The sequence below is a fragment of the Aphanomyces invadans genome, assembly GCF_000520115.1.
Source record: "Aphanomyces invadans strain NJM9701 unplaced genomic scaffold supercont1.10, whole genome shotgun sequence".
Classification (NCBI taxonomy): domain Eukaryota; phylum Oomycota; class Saprolegniomycetes; order Saprolegniales; family Verrucalvaceae; genus Aphanomyces; species Aphanomyces invadans.
Window position 1 is genome coordinate 761,810 of NW_008580155.1, and position 13,520 is coordinate 775,329.

The following is a 13,520-nucleotide window of genomic DNA, read 5'->3' on the forward strand; positions in this document are numbered from 1 at the left end:
CGCGTGCTGTCGAAGTTCTTGCTCGCCAATGCAACCCGAACGCAGCAAGGCTATTTTTACATTGCCGTCGTCATCCGGATATTCTACGGACGTGTCCGCAAAAGATCTCGTGGCGCGACAACGGCGTGCCGTCGGCGAGGGAAGCATGAGCGATGCTTCGTTCGACTCTCTTAAAGACTACAACACACTCATGGACGTGTTTCCTGCGGCCATGGAGACTCCGGATCCCGTTTCGATGCTCAGCCAGGCGCTCAAGGCGGTGGCTACAGTTTCTCGCGCAACGTCAGCACACCTGGTGACGGATGTCTACTCATGGTATCATTGTGCTCGAGCGTGCTGCAATTCATGGTCGTGCAGGGGATATGGCGTCGAAGGGAGTCTTGGACACAACGATACTGCCAACTGCGACATTCCAAAACCCATCGCAACATTTCGCCGTATGTCGATCCAACAATTCTCGGCAGGCAGACACCTGTCGCTCTTTGTCAGTGGTAGCAAGCCTCGTTTCCACGGTCGCGAGCGACATGCTGACACGCTAGCGTAGAACACGGCGACGTGTATCAATGTGGCCAATTCAGTGACTGTACGACAGCCTCCCAATGGATTCCACGGCGCATTCACGCGCTCCCGCCGATTCAAACCACAGCCGCCGGCACCAAGGCTTGTTACGCCATTTCAGGTCCGTCCGCCGATTCAACGCCATCGTGTCACCACGCACGTAGCGCCCGAGACGATTGTGTCCGATTTTGTTGGCCAGGGAAGGTCGACTTTGCAAACTTCCGACCGATCGGGTATGGATGCGCGCATCGCTCCATGCCGTTCCCACTTGCCGCATGCATGATAGTAGCCACCGAGAACGCACAAGGAGGTGTGCTTTTTGCATGGGGCAACGGGACGTTTGGCCAGCTAGGGCTTGGTAGTGAAGCCAAGCATCAGGTACGCTGTGGCCCACTCAAGGAGAGCGAAAGCTATCGCGATGTCCAAGTCCGAATTCCCTCTTGAAGGTTCCGCACATCGTGCATGCGTTGATGCACGTCCGGGTGACGATTGTTCGAGCTGGATTTCACTTTGCTGCTGCAATAACGTCTCAAGGGCACTTATACACATGGGGATACGGTCGGCATGGACAGCTCGGGCACAGTTCGTACACTGTCCGTGGTAAGCGACTTGGCTTCACTTCCCTGTAGACTCGACCGCCAACGAGCTGTCCCCGCGGAGAGTTGAAGGGCTAGCGTGCGTCGTCGATGTCGCGCTCGGGTCGACGCATGCGCTGGCCATCTCAGGTGTGGCGTTTTCACGACGCTTTGAGTGAACGATGGTAGGATCTCGCGTGTTTAGCTGGGGCCACAACACGGCGGGGTGCTTGGGCATCGGTGGCCCTGTCGACCGAGACGTGCTCGTGCCAACCGAAGTGCTCTTCTTCAGACACATGCAAACGTGCCACGTGTCGGCGGGATCGGACCACTCGCTCTTTGTACGATGCCCCCGTTCACGTCGTCGTCACACCTTCCGCTAGCTTTGCGTTGTCGGTATCAAGACGTACGTGTACTCGTGTGGAAGTAATCGATTCGGTCAGCTCGGTATCAACGCGACCATCTCGCACTCGGACAACCCTCAATGCGTCCAAGAATTTGAATACCGTTCCCAGTCACGGCGAGTGGCCCAAGTGTTTGCGGGCGATCGGTACTCGGTCGCGTTGTTAGGTGCGTCGATCTCTGCGCCAGGCTCGTCACGACTCGCCTGGCGCAGTGACTGGGCAAGTGTTTGCGTGGGGCGATGGCTCGTACTGCAAGACAGCTCACGGCGCCAACCGCACGCTGACGTGTGTTCCATGGCTGGTCGAAGCCATCTCGAATCGTTTTGCATTGAAAATCGCTGTCGGGTTTGCGCACTCGATGGTGCTGTTTCGTCGAGGTGGGACTGCGTCGAATTCATGGATGGCGACGATCACGTCTTTCGCAAAATCACGTTGTGTCTTTGTAGACGACAGCAACACCATGAATCGATTCCGTCAATTCCCCATCAAACACCTCGCGCCGTTCCTGACCGTATCCGAGGCGTACGCGTCGGCCGCTCGGCCTACAGCACGCGGTACGGCGATGCATCGTCATGGACAGTTGAAAGTGCATCGAAACCATTTTGCTAGACATCGTGGCGGCTGCGATGGGCGGCCGATGTGAGTGCGACCACGTCCACCGATCCGAGTATGCACCGTTTGGAATGCAGTATCGTTGCGCCACATGCAACGTCGTGCCGATTTGCCGATGGTGCAGCCGGCACTGCCACGTCATGCACCCGAACGGCGAGCATCACCAACTCGAGTGGGTCGTTTTGAGCGCGAGAGTCCACCGATGCGCATGTGCATTGTGTCCCGCACGCGTGCTCGCGACAACGGTCGAAGGGGACGCAAACAACGATGGGGATTCGGCTCTTGTTCAGAATGTACCACGCGCCTCGCAGCCATCCACTCGAATCTCGACCGATTCGGGCGACCACAACGATACCTCTAGGCCTTTGTCAACTGAATGATTTGGTTTGGAACTTGGCTGTCGAGTGGAATCGCTTGGTCGATGCGCCACACGATGTTGTGAACACTTGGACATGGCGACACGATCGCGACGTACACTAGCCCTGCCGAGCACGTTTGGTTGACGAGAGCAGTCTGGTCGGTTGATGGGAGCTGGTCGAAAGCCATCGCTGTGCACCCGAGCAGTTGATCGATCGACCTCGAGTCCATGACAGCGCGGACGCTGGCCGACCCGTCTTCCATCTGAATCGCGAGGCTGCTGAACCCCATCGCGATGTTCCGTCGGGCGTCACTCCACGAGACGTTGCAAAAGTCACACGTCCATCCGGCGTCGTTTTTCTTCGGCGGGTGAATCTTCCGACGGCAGCCGCGGTGGATGATGGTGGTGGCAGATGGCTCGAGCCATTCACTCGAGACAAAACTGACGCGGACGACTGCCAGCGGTGACGCTACGGTCGACGGAGACGTCGTTCGAGGTCGCAATTGCGACAACAGGATCACGGAATAAAAGTCTGGCGAGTTCAAATACCCGCGCAGCACGTTCCAGAATACGACCTGACCATTCGAAAATGCTGGATGCAGCAATGACCAGTCGGCACAGAGACCCATCGTGGTGTGGCCACTTTTGACGAGCACGACGTTTTGTGCCAACACGAGGTGGCCTACGTCACATGTGGCCAGCGCACATGCCACTTGGTCCGCGCCCGTGACTTCGATCGACAGCAGTGGAAACGGCGGCTGCAGCGAGCGCAGCGTCAAAACGACGGTCGGCGAGGTATCGGCTAGCGACGAGGCCATGCCGTTGACGCCAAAGTAAGTTGCGGCAAACTGCTGCCGCAACGGGCTGGCATGGCCCACATGGACGTGCGCGACTTGCCCGAGAAACGCCGCGTTGTAGCAGTTCTCGGGCAAGGCGGTCCACTCGTCTAGAAGTAGGGGGTACCCTGCCAAGTTGGAGAACTTGGTCACTGGGTCCACCGGAGCAGTGAATGCGACCTTGTTGGGTTGTGTCACAACTTCGGCGAGGAAAGTTTGAGCAGGAACGACAAAGAGGATCGTTGAAGACCCATACTCCATGAACAAGTGCGAGGCATGGCCGGGGCTCTCGTAGAAGATGGCTTGGTGCTCACTGTTGGCGGAATCTCTAACGTTCAAGTACGGGCAGTCCATGATTAACGTGTCTCCCGGATGAAACGCTGCGCCGAGGTGCGTCTGGTTGTCCCACAATACAATCAAAAACGTGTGGCTGGCATCGCATGCAGCTACAACGATGGAAAGTCGACGGCTAGCGTTCACCGCGGACGCGCACGACCGACACGGCTCAACGGCCACGACCTACACGAGCGCGTGAGATGACTCACCCAGCGGACAAACCACCTGCATTCGAAGAAGCTGGACGTGGAGTTGGTCTGAAGGGATGGCATGCAACGTTCGCAAGGTGGAGATGCATGATGCGCCATCAACCAGCGCGCGGTCCCACGAGTCGTTGGACGGGTCGAGAATGATTACCATGTTCTCGGTGGGCAGGCATTGCTTGTAGCCTAACGCCGTCGAGGTGGTCACATGGATGGACGAGAGATCGTGGGAACAAACTTCGAGGAAGTCGCCTTTCGAAAGGCTGCAGCGCAGTGAGCAAAACCCGGCGCATGGTATTGAACGGATGCATGGAAGCGGTTCTGTTTTGCGCAGCACGGTTAAAGATGCGACGAAGGGCACGACGGACGTACATGCAGGAAGGCAAGTACCGATGGAACCGCTGGTGTAAAAATCTATTGAGAGGGAATGTCAGCTGATGGAAATGAGTTTGATGCCGGAAGAGAGGATTACGCACAAGTGCATGGGGTGTTGCTTGGTGGAGTTGACGACAGTGCCTTTCTCGTTAGTGTCCAAGTCAGTGGATATTGCTTCACGTAGCACGAGGATCTGCTGCGACGCCAAGTACTCGGTAATCTGTGCGCATGTGACCTCGTTATCATCCGTCGTCCACCCTGACCCATGTTTCGAATCGTGTGATCTGTGCAGCTTCCACCGCACGAGGAGCTCTGTTCGCACGACTGCATCGGTCACGCCATTCGGGTACTCACGAAACAGATCCAAGAGCTATGGAACGACATGGCGCTTCGTCAGATCGTTCATGGGGCTGCACGATCCACGGAAGATCAACTTACCGTGGCAAGCACCCAATGCACGGGAACGGTGTCTGCAACGGTGTTCAGACCACTGGCCGCCGCACCTTGGAGGTCGCCAGTGAGTTTCGAGATGGCCGCCCATACCATATCTTGTCTGTGGAGGGAATAAAATTCTACCAAGTATACTATAATTTGTATAGTGGCAGTTTTTATGACAACCACGACGACTGTTACACGAATGGATTCAGGTCAGACCATCGAGGGAACCAACGTGGACAGCGCGATGATGGCAGTCGAAGGAGCCCCGGCGACGACAGCTCCCGACCTGCTTGCTCAACAGACACTCACCACCCTCTCGGTAGGAATGCTGCACACAAGTGCCGCGCTGATCCACGTAAGTAGGAGCTGTCTGTGATCGAGAGCAGCAGCAGCAGCTCGACATGCGACATTGACGCTGCGATACTGCTGCCGCCTCCTCCCACGTCGCTCACAGACCACGTCAGCACCAGGAATCCTGGGCTCGGAATCGACATTCCACCACGCGACGTGGATGAGACGTCCGGATTGTCGGAAGAATGCTCACCAGGTAGCAATGCCGCGAGTCCGTTGCCTTCGACGATGGGCGGTCGCCGGCGGAGCGAAGAAACAAGTTCAAGCAAAAAGCTTTCAGGAGTCGCTCGAGAAGGAAGTGGTCAAGGAGACCGAAAGGTTGATCGAAGGGCGAGTACAAGCGCCGTCGAGTTCGCCCGCGAGCACATTCAAAGTTTCGAGCACAATTTGGGCCGCGCGCATTTTTTCTCGTCGCTGGCCACGAGTTTGGCGATCCACAACTGCACCGATAAAAAGCTAGCTGGCGCGGCCTCCACTCCCCAGACTAACGGTGGCACTGTTGTGCGCCAGGGATGGCTCATGAAGCGGGGCGGCGTGGTCCCCGCCTGGCGGAAACGATGGTTTACACTCGAGCACAGGTGCCGCAACGCGCTTTCGAGATTTACGCTCACACGCATCGCTATCATAGTCCCGACGGACCTATCCTGACGTATGGCAAAGAACAACAGGCAAACAAACCTGCACGAGAACTTGCCACGTCATGAACGTCGTGGGGTTGTGTAGAAAGCCTCCCCGACGAAGGTGGGCAAGACTAGCATGAGCCCAAAAGTGATCAAGCTATCGTCGAGCACCCAATGCACCGTTGTGCCAACCAAGAAGGAGCGCGAGTTCGAATTTAAGCTGTCCACGTCGGTGGATGCTGCCCAGCGCGAGTACTTTCTCCAGGCGATGTCGGGTGTCGAGATGAACGCGTGGATTGCCGCCATCAAGAGTTCTATCTACGACTGTCAGACGCTGGCCTTTGACGGTACTCGTTGCGCCTCTTTTGGCGTTGGGCTCACGTGGCGGCGCACGCAGAGTTGAGCGAGATGCGGTCGTTCTGGGACAAGGCCGGCATCCATGGCTTCCTCGTCCACTACGGCGTTCGAAAATGCAGCGGCCGCAACCACGTCCAAACCCGTGTGCTCGAGCTGAACTTTGCCGACAGCGTTATCATCAACACGAAACGGGGAGAATCGCTGACGACGCTGACGTTTGCCCAGCTGCGCGACGTCAAGAAAGCTCCGCCCGAGCTCGAAAAAGGATGGGGCTACGGGCTAGAGATCCTCTGGGACGGTCATCGGTCGTGGCCATGTTACCTCGAGACGGAACCAGCGAGAGACGACTTGTTCGGGCTCTTGCAGCACATTCTCGCCCTTCGCGCGTCCTCCATGATATCCACCGGTCAAGGGGCGACTGTGTCCCCCGACGAGTTGGGCAAACGATATGCTCAGCTCACGCTCAAGACGGGCGTCCTGGACCGCAAGAACGGCTCGCACAACGCGACGATCAAGGGCCGCTTCCACGTAAAGCTGCACGAGATGTTTCTGGCCTTTTTTCCGGAAGCCGGTACGATGGCATGATCCCGGTCAAGCGACTGGATTCACTCGTATGATGCACCAGGTCCATACGTGCGTCCATGGTTTGTGCTGCCCCTGCGCGGCCTTGCGCCGGCGACCCTCGACGCCGATCGATGCACAATCACGCTCGGCCGCCATGTTTTCGTGGCCGACTCGACGGCCGAAGCCAAGTCGTGGTACAACGCGTTGGCGGCGGCCCGCGTTTTGCCGAAAGAAGTGATCGACGCCGAAATGGACAAGCGGGAGAAGATTCGTCGCACGACGTTGCGCACTGTAGTCAAGCTGCGAAAACTACTCAAGGCCAAGGTCAAAGCCGAGAGCCATGGCCCGCCCGAGGACTACAAATTGATCGACCTCATGCTGCGCCAACTGTGGCGCCTCGTGTTCCCAGACGAGCCGTACACGTCCAACGCAGACGTGCGATGGCAAGAAATGGGATTCCAACGGTGCGTGTATTCTGCCGCGTATAGAGCTTTGCGTGCACTAAACAGGACTGCAGAGGCGGACCTGCTTCAGATTTGCGGTCAAGCGGGCTCTTGGGGCTCCACTGCGTCATCTATTTCGTCAAGCACCACCCAAAGGTCACAAATGCCACGATGAACCGGATTCGGTTCGGCGTGAGTGAAGGCAACTTGAAGAATTACCCGTTTGCCATTGCATGTATTAACGTGGTGGCGACCCTCGTGGAGATGCTTGGCCTCGGGGACGCCGGGTCGCACACGGACGGGTGCTCCTTGACGGCGCCCAAGACGTTTGTCGTGCTGCTGGCGAACGAAGTCGACAAGCACGGCGACGCGATGCTGATGCGCAAATCCATGCACGGCAACCTGGGCCAGTACGAATCGTGGGACGATCTATCGGGCGACTCGATCAACACAGTGTTCGAAGACCTCTTTTGCATGGTGTTTCCGATCCTGGATCGGCTGTTTGTCGAAATGGGCGCGGTGCGTTGGGCTGTTTGGTCCATCTTTGCGCTCATGGGGTGCCTCTAGGGGTACATGGAGTTTGGCCAAGTACTTGTGGCATTCCGAAGACGCCTGGGCGTGATTTTCAACCAGGAGCCGTCCAATTTCAACGTTTTGCAGCGTCTGGCGAATGAACCGATCACGGAAACCCTTGTCGCCCCCAGCATCATTTCCAAACAAGTTCATTGAGCGCGACTCATCCACAACATTGCGGCGGAATGGCCGCAGTTTCGTTAACGTCTCTCCATACAAACCCGTGTCGCACCCAATCTCATCGCGCGAATCGACCAGATCACGTCCAGAAGGTGCCTTTCGGTCGCCATCGACACGAGATGAACGGATGGTGGGCTTGTCTCTGCTACACCGACGCCCACTGCCGGCGCGGTGTTACATCAACACTTTCACGCCGGTACTTTCCACGCTTCAGCATGGCGATGGCTGGAGCAAGGATGACGTTGAGGACGGATGGGCATGCAAGTAGTATATAGAGCATCTACTCGGACGTAAACGACCCCGTCGACGCATGGAACGTCTATGGTACGCTTGCTCGACCTGCAGGCTTGGGGGGTCTGGATATGCCTGGTAGTGTCACTATCGATGCTGACACGTGGCCGTGGAGATGCTTTCTCGGTTGGAACTGCGAGTATGCTTTTATGCTGCTTGGGTACGGCAGTGGCCGGAAGAGGCGCATCGCCCCACTTGCCCAAACTAATGTCGGTGATGTCGTCCATGACGGTGATAACAACTGGAGAATGGGCTGGACAGAGCAGTTGTGAGGACAAATCAATAGTTGTTACTTCAACCTCATGCCATGGAGGTTCAAATGGTTTCTCGACTTGCCTTGCTCACAAGATGCAATGCGCGAGGTTTTAACACTCCCCCGCGCATTCCACACCTCGGTTGAATGTCGTTTGCTTGGCGATGCATTGCTGGGAGCCCACTGCCATAGCATTCAGCTGAAACATTCGCGTCGGGTGATTCACGCTCGAGGCAGCGACTTGTTTACTTGCGTGGACGAGGCAGTGACAGCGCAGAGTGAGGAGACCTTGCGCATGACACTCGGATACGCTTCAAGGTCGTCGATGAATTCCCGCACGCGTGAAAGTATATCTTGGATGTCCACGGGGTTGATTGTTCGAGAGACAAAGTCTGCGAGGATCGACGGCGGCAAGTCCATCGCGTCGTCACGTGAATGTCCAGCAATTCTCCCCACGGCTGCGCAGGTCCTAACCGCTGAAGAGTACTCGTTCCACCCACTTGTCCATCGCAGCCACCGTTTGGTTCATCGCTGAATGGTTTGCACGATGGCGATGACAATCCTTGTGGCTCTCTTGGCACTTCTGGTGGTCAAAGCGAAACCGACGACCGGGGTCGGTTACAACTTGATGGCAAGCATCCGGAAAAAAAGCGGATGCTTTGGCGAGGCAGTCCAGCACCATCTGATGTGGCAGGACCGGCCGGCCTCTACGAGTGACACGTCTGATTTGAATCCAACGTCGCCGTCACCACGAGCGAACCCATTCGCCGCTTGTCCTCACTCCTTTCATGGAAGTTCTGTACAGGAACGGGCTCGAGAGCCGATGTGGATGGGTTTATCAACGACTCTACGTTTTATTCATTTATACAGTTTATTCGCGGAGTGTGTGGCATCAACTCACGCTTTTTGCAACACCATTGTCAGCTGTTCAAGACCGAGTTGTTCGGGTGCGGAAGCACTTCAACGGCACAAACAACACTCATGAATAGACTCGTGTATTGAATTGCGGCGTATAGTTTAATGCCCGCTTCGTTTACGTGTCCGCCGAGCAAGAGAGGTGTGTGACGCTTCGGGTTGGGACGTGTTGGCCAATCATACCGTTCGAATTCCTTCGTCTTGTGTCGGATATCAATTGTCACAGGTTTGAGAAGTTCCACATGTGCATTTTGCGATTCTCTGACCCGGCTCGATGGGTCGCGCAATTCTTGCCGCTGCCAATGTGGCCTTCATCTTCACCGTCATCCTTCAATGCGTGGTTGCTGTGACACCAACACCCACCACAACGTCCACGGTGACACAGACCGTAAACGATTTGTTTGCGTCGGCCCAAGGGATCACATTTGGCCCAGGTCTCATCGCGTCTGCCGCCATCGTCGGTGGCGTGCTCGTCGCCTTGTGGGGATACAAGCTCTTTCGCCCAGTCATGTTCATCAGCGGATTTGCTGTCGGGTCAATCCTTGGATACATGTTGGCCGAACGATTTTTCAGCGAGAAGACATACTTCCAAACGGCGGCTTGGATCATGTTTGTCGTGCTCGGGCTACTTGTCGGCACAACTGTAATGAGCATTTGGGCGTGGGGTGTCTTCCTCGTCGGTGCTGCCGCTGGCGCGCTGCTTGGTTTCCACGTGAACACGTCGTTTGGTTACCTCATCTACCCCTCGAACCCCGAGACGAGTCTGTGGATTTGCGTGATTGTCTTTGGCCTGATCGGCGGGTTTCTCGGGTCCTGGTTTGAGCGCCCTGCTCTCATTGTGGCCACGAGCTTCTTCGGTGCGGCTGCCGCTGTCTGGGGCATCGGGTACTTTGCAGGTAAGTACCCCAATAGCCGGGAACTCGACCAGTGGCGCACGGACGCGGCCAACGGCACGTTTTCGTACAACTTGCCCAAAGAGTGGTGGTATTACCTGGCTGGCACGATCGTGTTCTTCGTTGTCGCGATGTACTTTCAGTTCAACAAGTCTGCATTGGGAGTGTTCCACCAAAACCCCAAAGCAAAGAACGCCAACGCCGCTCCCGCCGTGTACACGACCGCAACGCCTCAACGAGGCCAGCCCATTTCCCATGTCTAAAGCTGCTAAGTACAGGACAATCTCTCGCACTGATTTGTCATGGCCTTGCTGTCGTTGTGTTTGTTCGCATGGTCGAATCACAGTGCCAGCTGACAATGGAGATGCACACATCTGAATAGCGCCGGCACGCTTTTGGCTGCATACTCGAGTCCTCGATCTGATATGCTGTAAAACCATGGAGCCATGTCGAATAGCCACAAATAGCCACGCCTCTAAAGTTGTCGAGGGCGTGGTATGAACGGGAACAGTGAAATCCCAGAGTCACCCAACGGCCTAGCTGGCATTGAAATGCCTTTGCGCTTACTTGGGTTTGCGCTGGCGAAGGAGCTTGGTTTATCTCAGTAGCACATCCCATCTTTGCTCACATGTCTGCCTTGCGACAACGTATCGAATCAAGTGCAAGTTCCACAGCCCGGCGCACACATACACGTACATCCATTGCATGCTGTCGTGGTGTGCGCATCGCTCCGCCGCTCCATGGAGCCCCAACGCCCTCCTCCTCGACATGTTGACTCCACACGCGCCGACAAGCGGTGACTGCGCTGAAAAACAAAACGTTTTCAGCAGCTTGATTGGTCCAATTCGTATCCAATCCGACGCAACGGCTTCCAACGAACGTTCCGCCTCGGCATCAGGACCAAGCAGAGCGCACGCCAGTGCGAGTTCGGCTTGGCAGTCCTTCATGACGACTGGCTTGACGCGCCTCGAGATATCTCTAACGGTGGCTGTCCTCGTGACGGCGTTCATAGGCACATCCTTTGCGGCAGCCACGACGACCTCTGCCCCATCGATCACAGTTGCGGCCTTGCCCAATTTGACTGATGGAAGCAGTGACTTTGACCGTGCCGCGAACGATTTATTAGCCAGCGGGTCCAAGATTAGCTTCGCGCCGGGTGTGGTTGCAGGGTTGGCGATTGGCGTTGGCTCGGTCGTCGCTCTCTTTGGCTACAAGCTGTTTCGCCCAGTGCTGTTTGTGTGCGGGTTTGCCGTCGGGTCGGTTGTGTTTTACTTGATCGCCGAAAAGATATTTGCAAACCAAACGTACATGGTGACGGCGGCATGGATATGCTTTGTTGCTGGCGGGCTCGTCGTCGGCACCACCGTCATGTGCATTTGGAAACTCGGCGTGTTCATTGTGGGTGCCGCCGCTGGGGTCTTGCTGGCGTTCATCGTAAACAACACGGTCGGGTACAAGCTGTGGCCGTCGAATCCAAGCGGTATGCTGTACATTCTCATCGTGGGCTTGGGCATCCTCGGCGGGCTCTTGGCACGGTGTCTGGAGCGCCCATTCCTCATCATCGCGACGAGTTTCTTTGGGGCCACCGCCGTCGTGTGGGGTGTGGGGTATTTTGCCGGCAAGTACCCCTCCGGAAGTGATCTTGAAGCGCTTCGCGTGCAGCTGGCCGACGGCAGTTTTGTGTACTCGATCAGCGCTGCGTGGTGGGCGTACTTGGCCGCGACGGTCGGGCTCTTTTTCATTGCCATGTACATGCAGTTTTCCAAGACCGCGTGGGGACTGCACCACGACCACCGGTCCAACAGCCAGCAGCGAAGTCATGCCGCCCCAGCCAGAGCCTACCAAACGAATGCAACGCCCACTGTTGGTGAACCCGCGCTGCATGTGGCACCTTATTGAGCCTCATGAAAAATTTCAGCAGATTGTATTTAGACATCGACTTCGTCGACCTTTTCATGGAGTGTCGACCACGAAATTGGTGGTGGCAGTGTCCATGCAGACCTGAAACCAGCCAACGTATCGTTTGGATCTGTTTGACAAATGCGGCAGACACTTCAATGCGTGCATCCATGTTCATCCTCCACATCAGGTCTCAGCAAGACGTCGCCGATCGACAACGCTCGAGGTACTCTACCAAGGGCCCGAGCCTCGATTCCGCCACACATTTCAACCAACGCAAGTTCGCGGAGGGTTGTGAGAACGAGCTCTTCAATGGCAGTAGAGCGTTTTGCACCCACTGGCACTCAAACTTTGTCTCGATGAGCCGCAGCGACTCGAGCACGCGAAAGTAGAGTTGTCCAGTGTATTAGTGGCGCTGGCCGCCCTTGGTTTCTGAAATGTACGTCATGTAGTCGTCGATAAGGACGGGCCACGCTTCGTTCTCGTCGTATCCATCGTAGGAGGCCTCCACCTTGACCATGAAGTCGTAAAAGAGGTCCCACGTGTCGCGCGTGATGCCGTAGCTGGGATGCTCTTGTAGGAACGCGAGCCAGTCGGCAACTTTGGGGAACTTGGGCAACAGCACGAGCTCCCACATAGCCACCGCCATGTCCTTGCTCAGACTCTTCTGGCCTGGTTCCTTGGAGTAGCCAAAGCAAAACAAGTAAAAGGTCTTAAAGGCCGCCGGGGCCGCAATGCATTCGCGGACCTCGCCGAGTTTGGCGCGCAGAGCCGCCGCGGACTCACAGCTACGTCAACGTTGGTGAGCTATCACGCATGTATATGACGCACCCGAGCTCCCGCATTCCGCGGACAAACTCGGTCCGCGTAAAGCAGCACATTTCGGCTGCCTTCATCTTCCACGCAATCACGAGCACAACCGTGTCCTGGGCATCAATCCCAATGTCGTCGCAGAATGCCATGATGCCTTCATCAAGCATGCTGTCGGGGTCGTCGGGATCTGCGTTTCATATACAAGCGAAGGCCATGGGAGTCCGTTGTCGTGATGGGGAATGCGACGAAGTCCGTACCAGCATACTTGTCAAACCACGCGATGACAGCGCCTTCGTTAACGGTGCATACAGCCGCCCTACAACATTGGTGTCAGAAGTATGTCATCTGTGCCGTCGTTACGTCGTACTGGTTCGCCGTGTCTTCAAAGAAAACGTCGGCAGCAGCCGAGACACTCCATTGGTGCTTCCGTAGCAATTCGATGGCCCTCTCGCGGGCGCAGCCCGTAAAGTTCACTAGCTCCTTCACCAAGGTCACTTGTCTGTTGGACAGCGAAAACGACTATGCAGCGCCATTGAGCGTGGTGAAAACAGGTTGGAGACCACCTCACCATGTTTCTGACGGCGAGAGGATGATGGGTTTCTCCCGTCGGTGTCCAAGTTTTTAATACATAGACCTCCATGAATTCACCGGATATACAAAATTCAAGGTATAA

General features: G+C 56.2%; 6 protein-coding genes across 13 annotated transcripts; 4 read left to right on the forward strand and 2 right to left on the reverse strand.

The window, feature by feature from the left end:
* Nucleotides 1–96: 96 nt before the first annotated feature.
* H310_05908 (hypothetical protein) lies at nucleotides 97–2,210 on the forward strand (the record flags this gene model as incomplete). Of its 7 annotated transcripts, XM_008870767.1 has the most annotated exons (10): nucleotides 146–315; nucleotides 358–491; nucleotides 545–936; nucleotides 1,005–1,140; nucleotides 1,188–1,283; nucleotides 1,323–1,474; nucleotides 1,517–1,703; nucleotides 1,750–1,914; nucleotides 1,984–2,091; nucleotides 2,147–2,210. In XM_008870767.1, coding segments are annotated over exons 1-10 (1,602 nt in total), but the record flags the coding sequence as incomplete, so codon positions are not given. The 7 variants fall into 7 exon arrangements, with proteins under 7 accessions (XP_008868988.1, XP_008868987.1, XP_008868993.1 ...); XM_008870766.1 differs by having other exon boundaries at nucleotides 97–315; nucleotides 1,517–1,914; XM_008870768.1 differs by lacking the exon at nucleotides 2,147–2,210 and having other exon boundaries at nucleotides 1,984–2,130.
* H310_05909 (hypothetical protein) lies at nucleotides 2,119–4,803 on the reverse strand (the record flags this gene model as incomplete). The annotated part of the gene is made up of 6 exons (XM_008870772.1): nucleotides 2,119–3,862; nucleotides 3,905–4,068; nucleotides 4,121–4,203; nucleotides 4,255–4,296; nucleotides 4,359–4,627; nucleotides 4,696–4,803. 6 exons carry the CDS (start codon nucleotides 4,801–4,803, stop codon nucleotides 2,507–2,509), a joined length of 2,022 nt encoding a protein of 673 aa, XP_008868994.1. The 3' UTR covers nucleotides 2,119–2,506.
* Nucleotides 4,804–4,880: 77 nt separating this feature from the next.
* On the forward strand, nucleotides 4,881–7,839 carry H310_05910. 2 transcript variants are annotated; one of them, XM_008870773.1, is made up of 8 exons: nucleotides 4,881–5,014; nucleotides 5,059–5,624; nucleotides 5,675–5,714; nucleotides 5,770–6,013; nucleotides 6,064–6,594; nucleotides 6,649–7,051; nucleotides 7,105–7,549; nucleotides 7,598–7,839. In XM_008870773.1, exons 1-8 carry the CDS (start codon nucleotides 4,895–4,897, stop codon nucleotides 7,757–7,759), a joined length of 2,511 nt encoding a protein of 836 aa, XP_008868995.1. In that variant the 5' UTR covers nucleotides 4,881–4,894; the 3' UTR covers nucleotides 7,760–7,839. The 2 variants fall into 2 exon arrangements, with proteins under 2 accessions (XP_008868995.1, XP_008868996.1); XM_008870774.1 differs by having other exon boundaries at nucleotides 4,881–5,624.
* A 1,488-nt stretch (nucleotides 7,840–9,327) lies between these two features.
* Nucleotides 9,328–10,644, forward strand: H310_05911 (hypothetical protein). The gene has a single exon (XM_008870775.1). It carries the CDS (start codon nucleotides 9,517–9,519, stop codon nucleotides 10,396–10,398), a length of 882 nt encoding a protein of 293 aa, XP_008868997.1. The 5' UTR covers nucleotides 9,328–9,516; the 3' UTR covers nucleotides 10,399–10,644.
* Nucleotides 10,645–10,942: 298 nt separating this feature from the next.
* Nucleotides 10,943–12,329, forward strand: H310_05912 (hypothetical protein). The gene has a single exon (XM_008870776.1). It carries the CDS (start codon nucleotides 11,081–11,083, stop codon nucleotides 12,032–12,034), a length of 954 nt encoding a protein of 317 aa, XP_008868998.1. The 5' UTR covers nucleotides 10,943–11,080; the 3' UTR covers nucleotides 12,035–12,329.
* H310_05913 (hypothetical protein) lies at nucleotides 11,022–13,456 on the reverse strand. The gene is made up of 5 exons (XM_008870777.1): nucleotides 13,416–13,456; nucleotides 13,215–13,366; nucleotides 13,105–13,163; nucleotides 12,866–13,034; nucleotides 11,022–12,822 (listed from the first exon to the last, which is right to left on the reverse strand). The coding sequence occupies exons 1-5, from the start codon at nucleotides 13,416–13,418 to the stop codon at nucleotides 12,441–12,443; spliced, it is 765 nt and encodes a 254-aa protein (XP_008868999.1). The 5' UTR covers nucleotides 13,419–13,456; the 3' UTR covers nucleotides 11,022–12,440.
* Nucleotides 13,457–13,520: the final 64 nt, after the last annotated feature.

Excerpts from the sequence above, each read along its gene's own strand:
- H310_05910 (XM_008870773.1), top strand. The coding sequence starts at position 4,895 with ATGGATTCAGGTCAGACCATCGAGGGAACCAACGTGGACAGCGCGATG. Across the intron at positions 6,595-6,648 it reads GGCCTTTTTTCCGGAAGCCG|GTCCATACGTGCGTCCATGG; the intron begins GTACGATGGCAT and ends ATGATGCACCAG. Across the intron at positions 7,550-7,597 it reads TGTTTGTCGAAATGGGCGCG|GGGTACATGGAGTTTGGCCA; the intron begins GTGCGTTGGGCT and ends GGGTGCCTCTAG.
- H310_05911 (XM_008870775.1), top strand. The coding sequence starts at position 9,517 with ATGGGTCGCGCAATTCTTGCCGCTGCCAATGTGGCCTTCATCTTCACC.
- H310_05912 (XM_008870776.1), top strand. The coding sequence starts at position 11,081 with ATGACGACTGGCTTGACGCGCCTCGAGATATCTCTAACGGTGGCTGTC.
- H310_05913 (XM_008870777.1), bottom strand. Across the intron at positions 13,035-13,104 it reads GTGGTTTGACAAGTATGCTG|ATCCCGACGACCCCGACAGC; the intron begins GTACGGACTTCG and ends TATGAAACGCAG. Across the intron at positions 12,823-12,865 it reads CGCGGAATGCGGGAGCTCGG|CTGTGAGTCCGCGGCGGCTC; the intron begins GTGCGTCATATA and ends ACGTTGACGTAG.